The sequence below is a fragment of the Pavona decussata genome, unplaced genomic scaffold, assembly GCF_977016875.1.
Source record: "Pavona decussata unplaced genomic scaffold, jaPavDecu1.1 SCAFFOLD_87, whole genome shotgun sequence".
NCBI classification, from domain to species: Eukaryota; Metazoa; Cnidaria; class Anthozoa; order Scleractinia; family Agariciidae; genus Pavona; species Pavona decussata.
Window position 1 is genome coordinate 5577227 of NW_028145504.1, and position 8960 is coordinate 5586186.

The window sequence follows — 8960 nt, forward strand, 5'->3', positions numbered from 1 at the left end:
TTTCTACTCGAAGGGGAGTAATTTCACGTTAACCATTTGCTTGATTAATTTTTATAGTTTCTTTGAGAATCTAAATGGAAATTTAGGGTTTGTCGTTGGCGTAAACATGTTGCTATCTATAAAACGTTATTTTAAACAAGAGAAATCTTTACCTAAGCAGAGAACGGTAACTGTAAATAAATCACAGTAACAATTACGTTTATCTTTGATATAAACAGTACATAAGCGTTTTGTTAAAGTTAGGAGTATGATTTGTTCCTGGTTGGGCGGGAAGGGGGGGGGGGGGGGTCATCAGAAAAAAAAAGTTTCTGCTTGGGGGGGGGGGGGGGCATGTGGAAAAAAATTGCATGCTAGGGGGGGGGTCATACAGTTTCGTAGTGGCAATTAACCAAATCCCACCAGCCCCCCCATGCTCATAAAAATTGAACGGTCCCTTTTGAGACCCAAGAATATTGTAAGCTATCAATAGCATTTGACTTGGCGTTTCTGTATCCTCCGGTCACGAAATAAAGAGAGCCAGTGAAGACAACTTAGCCTGTGTCTGCGATCGGAAAAATGCATGGGACACTATTTCCTCTCTCTTGCTTTCTGCGGCTCCTCTGTGTAAACACTGGTAAAGAAACGCCCATCAGGGCCGGGAGCGATGAGAGGTAATAAGTGCTCTGCGCTGAAAACGCTGACACTTAAATAACGTGATTTATTTTACATTTTATTTCTCTCTCATTAGTATCTCCAGTTAGCAACCATATTTCCTATAAATAGTATAACTGCAATAAATGCCTACATAAATACAAAGACAATAAATAGATTAATGTATAAGGACTATATTTAACGAGGGAAAGAGTCAGCAGTTTAATTACCCTCAGATTTCAGGAATGAACGATGCTTGTTACCAAGAAATACCGGACCTCACAACATTTGTACTAAATCTGGGATTCACAACTTCTATGCAGCTCTACGTGTAATGTAACTTGCCTCCTTTTGTGTTCTACACATCTCGGGATGGTTCAAGAAACTTGGATTTCCTGTGGGTGGTGCCTACTAATACAGGGATGTTTTTGCATGGTTTATAACTCAGGCATTCTTCTCAGGGACAAAGAGAAGAAACGGCAGAGAAGGAAAGATACTGCGAACTCCTCCTCCCAGCCTGGCTCAGCCCCGCACATCCCCTGTCCCCACTGCAACAGACTTTTCCGGGCAAAGATTGGCCTGATCAGCCATCTCCGCACACACCCCATACCCCCCGTGATATGAAGTCTTGGTCATCTTCGCTCGCGAAGGACGAATATTATCATTATTATCATTATTATTATTATTATCATTATTATTATTATTATTATTATAATAATTATTATTATTATTATTAACTCAGGGGGTAAAGAAGGTCTTTGTAACTTTGGTTATTGGTATCCAAAAAGAAAACCATGTATTATTCAGAGATAATTGCAGTTCAATTTATAATGGTAATTGAACTGAGTGGAGTGCAATTTGGTCTGAAATCATACACGTGATTTCAAAATCGAACGAGCGCGCAGCGCGAGTTTGATTTGAAATCACAAGTATGATTTCAAACCAAAATTGCACGACACAAAGTTCAATTACCACTTTATTACACCTGTTTTGAAATCACAGAGTATCATTGTCAAAATTAATATTCTATTTTTGTTACTTCATTTCCATTTTGATGGGCTAAAGAAAGGATGCGATTTAGAGGAAAAAATGGTGCAATTTGGGAATAAATCGCACTGTTGAGAGGCAATCAGATTGCAAGGATCACCAGTGATTTCAAAATGGGTGTAATAAGGACAATAATGCCATGCTTTGCTTAATCGTCGGTTAATTATCCCCCCAAAAATGTATGGCTACCCCTAATTTTCTGTTTAGATTCCAGTAGCCTGTGCTAAGATCTGCATTTCCTGCATAATTACAAACTACACAAAAATACTGCTGTGTTAGGAGGTACCACGCTAAGAACACGGCAGATTTTGTTATCTTTAACTTGTGCTATTTTGCAGGATGACCGAAATGATATGTAATGTTATCTAGCCCATATTACATGTAAAATAATTAGTGTTTCCAAATAGTAATGATTTAAGAGTGTAAGAATGCATTTTCACAAGCTTAGGATGTCACTCTTTTCCAAACACTAACCTTACAGGTAAACAAAATGATCAGCTTGTAATGTTCTATGTTGTTTCAATAACATTGGTGATGCTGGTAGCTTAACTATCAACATCACAAATGTCGAAACATCATAAACTTTTCCTGCAATATGAGCAAAATCTACAAAATTAGTGTCTTCAATCTTTTAACCCTGCTGACCTAATTATAGGCTATCCTCCTATGTTTTGCATCATTGCAATTTTCAATCTGTACTTTCTTTGCAGTGTAGACATGACTGTTGCAATACCATTTCAATAACATTGATAAGGCTGGAAGCTAAACTATCACCATCACAAATTTCAAAACATCGTAAACTTGCCCTGCATCTTTTTTAACGTGTTTATCTGGTAAATTACAGGCTACAACTCTCTATCTGTATAGTTTCTTGCAAAATTTTGTATGTTTACCTATATATCGCCTGACTCATTGGATTTAATCTGTAATCTTAAAGTTTTTAGATGCCACAAAGTTTCAGTTGTACACAGTTACATCAATGCTATGTTGATCTAATCATGTGAAGCGCGTGGGGTCATTCTATCATGAAGCATGTGCTATATACAATAAGCCAATAAATTATTACTAAAATTAAGCTATCACTGCTATACCATAATAAATATTGTTATAAATCTTTTGTAACATATAACAGCCTATATTTCTCCCTAAGTTTTGTATCACTATAACTTTCGGTGTACTTCTTTATATATTTCTACTCCTTACTACTGAAATTAATATGGTAGAAACCCTTCTTCTGTCTTTAAATAGAAGGGTTTAAAGGGAAAAATAATAACATTTGTGAGTTGAAAACTGTCCTGTAATAATCTGCATGTGACCCGAAACAAATCGCTATGTATCTTGCAAAGTGCTATGTAACACAACTGAAAAATTACAAGTTAGATACTTCACAACTTGCCATAATTATGGAGAACAATAACCTTTGTCTGCCTGACAAAAATACTAACACCAGAGTTTGCAAGAGGCAAAGTCTTAATTAATATTAGATCAGGTTGTTAAATTAAGGTATGAAGTAACTGGGAGTATGACTGAACCCCTTCTGGGAAATGCTAGTTTACCACAGGAATACCAGCAGTATCACGCTGCTAGCAGGTTTCCCTAAAGGTTAACTGCGATTTTATACACCTGTGAAAAGGCAATATGAAGCAAAGTTTGTTGCCTGAGACCCGGTTCAGACGCCATACTTCACATGAGCCATATTGAATTCAAATTTAGATCAACCCAAATTAATTAATCCTGGCTGAATTGACTCAGATGGCAAACTTAATTCAGCCAAAATTAAAGGGGAAGTATCACGAAAATTTGCTGTCATTTCAAAACCCAAAAATGTTTGACTGTCAGCAGAAACCACAAAATAATTGTCAAGTTTGTTAAATCTGTTATCACCCCACTGCAATAAAACTGTCGATTAGTGCCTCTGGCCAGAGACGACAGAGTAGGCCGGTATGGATTGAAACTTGAAAAATATTAGGCTAATGTTTTTCAAGTTCTCGCATTTTTGTTTCCAAAATGCGCTAGAACAGATCACAAGTTGTTTCTTTCAAGAATTTAGTTGATTTCGTTCCTCTCGTCATTCTAGAATTATCTGGCAGGTGATTGAGGGTCTTATTTCATCATTTTTAACAAAAGATATCAAAAACCCCATGATACATGTACTTCCCCTATAAAGGGGAAGTATCATGTAAATTTGCGGTCATTTCAAAACCCAAAAATGTTTGTCTGTCAGCAGAAACAAAGAAAAAATTGTCAAGTTTGTTATAAACTATCACCCCAGTGCAATAACACTGTGGATTAGTACCTCTGGCCAGAGACAGAGTAGGCCGGTATGGATTGAAACTTGAAAAATGTTAGGTTAATGTTTTTCAAGTTCTCGCATATTTGTTTCCAAAATGCGCTAGAACAGATCGCGAGTTGTTCCTTTCAAGAATTGAGTTGATTTCTTTCCACTTGTCATTCTAGAATTATTTGGCAGCTGATTGAAGGTCTTTTTTCACCATTTTTAACAAAAGATATCATAATCCCCATGATACTTCCCCTTTAATTCACGAAAGCATACTATGACTGAAGAAAATGTGGACTGGGGTCAGTTTATGCATTTGATTCGGCTCATTTGACATAAGGCATCTGAATCAAAGCAGGTCCACAGCTGTTATTCCCAGCTGAACCAGACGGGAAAAACGACTGAACGACTCTGAATTAGATCGGCCGTTCTGAATCGATTCAGACACTGTACTTCACATAAACTTAATTCATTGAATTTGATTCCGCTCATGTGAAGTACAGCATCTGAACCGGGCCTAAGCTAAGGAAACAACACAGTTTTAAGAAGATATGCTTGTCCCCTTCAAAACAACAATTTGATGTACATGTGTATTAAAAATAACATTAATATTACATTGCACCTTCATGTGCCCCCATTGTAGTAAGAATCTGAAAATACAACAGCAGTACTAACAAACAGAAAAAAGGAGTACTCAGGGTCCGAAATTGCGCTTTCCTGGTCGCCAATGCCACTAAAAATTTTGCACTGGTGACCAGAATTTCACAACTAGTCGCCAGCGGGCGATTAACTATTTCATGCCACAATCATTATACAAACAATAACTTTGATTTTCAGCCAAATCGATAAAAATAAAATTCAAAGCCGCCCGCCAATTGGTCACTTACTTTTTACCTTTCCACTGCTTTTGAAGTATAAAACCGATTTTCCTGTTATTATAAATCTATCACAACGCCTCACAGCTCGAGCAGAGCGAAGCTTTGCCGCCATGTTTTTTGAACGAGAAATGCTGCATGGTTGTGGCCTGGAGCGAACAACATGGCGATCCGTCGATCGTCTTGACAGAACGCGAAAGAAAAGATCGTTTACGATTTTGAACATAGAGCAAAGTCTAACCAACCGGCAGTTTTTCAATCGGGTACATTTTCTTCTCCTAAAGGTAGAGACAAGAGAAGGTATAAAATTGACTTAAAACATTTAGCATTCTTATGAAACTGCGTATATAGCCGGCTTTCGATTCGTTCGTAGTGGTTTTTCAGTGGTAGGTGTATAAATTGCCATTGCGGCCCCAAACGCAAATGCGTTCTCTTCGTTCTGATTCTTAAAAAAAAAATTGGCGACCAGAATTTTCCATCTGGCAACCAAAATTTTTGGTTTGTGTTTTGCTGTGAAGGAAAAATTTTATTGACACTTTTTTTTCTGCTCTTTGGCGACCACATTTTTCCATATGGCGACTGAAAAAAAATTTCCAGTCACCACTTGGCGCCTGCCTAAAAAAGTTAATTTCAGACCCTGGTACTGGTAAGATGTTATCAAAAACCAACAGCAATTTATCACTCTTTGTTGGAAAGAATTTGAAAAAATGAAGCATTATAAAAGCACACAATTAAACTTTTAGCATTGGAGGAAAGAGCAACGTGTAAAGGCTCTTCAGTGGTTTCAATTTTGGAAATGATTTCCCCATCTGCTGTAAAAGCCAAAATTGCATTACTGCTGCAGTCACACACTAGAATTGCATTGTTGATTACGTCGACTGCTATGCCAACTGGATCTAACAGATCCCCGCTTCCAAAGTCGAAAAGGAACTTTCCACTGCTGTTGAAGACCTTCACACATTCCAAGTCACCATCAGTCACAAAAAACTTCCCTTGGTGATATGCAACATCCTGGGGACAAGAGAGTTTGTCTTCACCAAAGCTAAACAGGAACTTTCTATCAGGACTGTAAACAAGAATGCATGGTTCAACTAGTTCTTCTGGTTCATCACAGCAGTCCCTGGGGCTCGAGGTAACTAGCAAGCGACCATCGGCATCTGTAGATATCCTAGTGAATTTCACTCGAGTGTTGGGCACTTTGACATGCTTTTTAACAAACGTACCTTCTCGGTCATAGTGGAGTAACCGATTACACTCGCGGTTTAAGACTATTATTTCATCATCCTTGGAAAACGTAATATCCCACAGGTCACCATATCTAATGCGAAATGACATCAAAGGGTCCCCTAGTGGAGAATAGATGTAAACACGTCGATCCTCTTCATCTAGTACAGCTATGTCGCCTGTCAAATTTGATACTGCAATAGCAAATGTGAAAACACCAGTTGCAATAGTCTGCGATACTTCTCCACATCTACTATAGTCAATAAAACCAGCAGCATTAGCTAAACTGTCAACATAATTATTAGCTGATAATGATAATTTTCCAATCATTTCCGTACATTTGCCATGCAGTTCTACCCACTGGGCATGACTAAAATCCATTTCCGCTTGGCTGGACAGCTTTTTAGCTTCCAGAGTTCTTTCATCTGCAGTGGAGCTGATTTCTTTCAACTGTTCTACAAGGATATCTTTCGATTCCAGAATTTTTCCAACCTCGCCCTGCTGGAGAATTTCACTTGTCTTCTGCATGCAGGTCCTAGCTTTTTGAACAAAGGAACCCATGTTTTCCTTCTCTCTTTGCAGAGAATTACAATCAAAATGTTCTGTCAGAAAGTCGTCAAGTTGAGAGTGCAGAAATTTGCGCTGGTCGTTTATAATCTGAATAAGATCATCAGCCATTTTATTGATCTCACGTCTTAAAATTCCCCCCTGGTCGGTAGCCTTCTCGTGGCATTCCTCCATTTCTTTCAGGGCTTTCTCTGCCGCTTTTAACCGCTCTTTGCAAACACTTAACGCGCCACTGATAGCCTTTTTCTCTTTCCTTGCAGGTGTGTTCTCCATAAGTCGCAGCAAAAGATGGTTTGTAGGAAAAGACGAAACGCCTGCCGGAGGAAGAAACGATTCTTCGCGACATTGCGGGCATGAAATCGTGTAGGAATTTCTTCGCACCATGTTCTCTAAACACCGCTCACAAACGTTATGTGCACAGCCTGGAAGACACTTTGGTTCTTGAAATTCTTCAAGACAAACAGGGCAAGTGGTTTCGTCACTCATAATACTTACAATCTTCCTAAGTTCTTGATGCTCAGACGCGGACGCCATTACTGTAAATTTACCATCGCTAAATGATGACGTTGCATAGGCCCTGATGAAAAGTAGGTAGGTCCGCATACAGTGCAAGATACTGTTGGGGGATACATCGCCTCTTTTCACGAACGATATATACATACAAACTTTATTGATGCTTCCTGAGTGGGTTTTTCAGCTCAATACAATAATTATTACAGTTACAAATCTAAATTAAATAATTAAAGATATAAGTACAACAATATTATGAACATCACCCCCGGGTATACCCCTACGGGGGCAGAGGGGGCAGCTGCCCCCGCCAGGAAAACTCAATTTGTAAAACATCACACCAGGGGCGGGGGAGAACACTCCATAGCGCCTGGCAATTTTTTTGTACAGTCAACTCTCTCAAAGCGACCACTTCTCGTAAGCGACCACCTCCCGTAAGCGACCACTTTGTAAACAACCGTTTTGTTTCTCAGTTAAATATTGTTTCAAGAGCTCTCTCGTAAGCGACCACCACTCAAATTTCTAAGGGACCGTGACCACTTTTTAGGCTAGAAATTTGACATATTCTTTTGTTTTCCGTTTCCGGTTAGCGACCACCCAACATATTCGCGTATGATCTGAGTAAATAATTACTCAGAAGCAACAAAAGTTCGATTTTTAATGACGCTACCCCCGATAACTGACAGTTTACAGACAGAGAAGATTACTATAATTAGATCTGTAGGTAAATGGGAATTGTTACAGTGATCTGTTCCAAAATGTTACACAAAGTATGAATAGATGTGAAAAAATCAAATAAATTAGTTTCTATTTGCCTAATTTTAGCTGCTAGGGTAATATTTTTAGGTAATTAATTTATCACTCCAGCATTAGGCTTATTTTATTGATCTTTCCCGTAAGCGACCACCTCTCGTAAGCGACCACTTTGTCGTGCACCAAGGGTGGTCGCTTACGAGAGAGTTGACTGTATCTGAATCATCCAACAAAAGTTGTGGTCACATCCGGTCAAATTGGCGCCCAGCAGCCTGTTTCGGCGAAGTCGAATGATGGCGTCCGGGTCAGGCATGATTTCTTCGGATTTTTGAGCCATCCGTATCAGAAATTGTGAACTGTGGATATGAAAGATGTTGTAAAGATATTGCTTCGACTTCATGAGCAAGGGTTTTCCAAAGAAGTAATTTTTTTCTATTGTTTTGACGGAAAATACGAGACAGCTAAGCGTCGTGTCATGGCGAAAATTTCACACTCTCAAAACGAGTGGCGTTCAGACTTTTAGTTCTTGTGGCTTCTGATCGTTCGAAAGCTGAAATTTTAATAGCGTATCCCGTGTGCAACATAATGGAGGAGACATTGTCAGTCATAGTTTTCAGTGTTAACATCGGGAACCTAATTATCACTCGACGTGAAGTGTTGGAAGCCTGTATCATTGAAGCTGTTCCAATTGTCTTCGTTGTAAGAGAATCGTAATCTTTCAGGTGAGTAAATGTAGTTATCTTCATTTCCAGTTCTTTTCTGCCGACTTGAGTACCTTTACATGTGGGCTTTAGAGTAATAAGTCGGTTTTGTGCTTCGTAGTTATTTATAAAGACCCAAGTGACGTTCAATTAATAGTTGTGGTTACACTTACCCTTTTACCCATGGGTAACTAGCATTTTCCCACGGGTAAGGATGTTTTTGTGTGTAACCGGTTTTCCCAAACCGAAACTGCCTTTGGGTTATTTCCATGGATACATCAAAGAGAACAAAAGAACTTCCCATGACAGTTCCTGAACTGAAAAGTACGGTTTATCTGCTCCCTGAGGTGGCTTGGCCAATCATCATGCAGAACG

The 8960-nt window shown here is 38.9% G+C and overlaps 1 protein-coding gene across 1 annotated transcript; it reads right to left on the bottom strand.

Annotated features, from left to right (window-relative positions):
• Positions 1-677: 677 nt before the first annotated feature.
• LOC146475004 (uncharacterized) lies at positions 678-7869 on the bottom strand. The gene has a single exon (XM_085116750.1). The coding sequence runs from the start codon at positions 7279-7281 to the stop codon at positions 5509-5511; it is 1773 nt and encodes a 590-aa protein (XP_084972876.1). The 5' UTR covers positions 7282-7869; the 3' UTR covers positions 678-5508.
• Positions 7870-8960: the final 1091 nt, after the last annotated feature.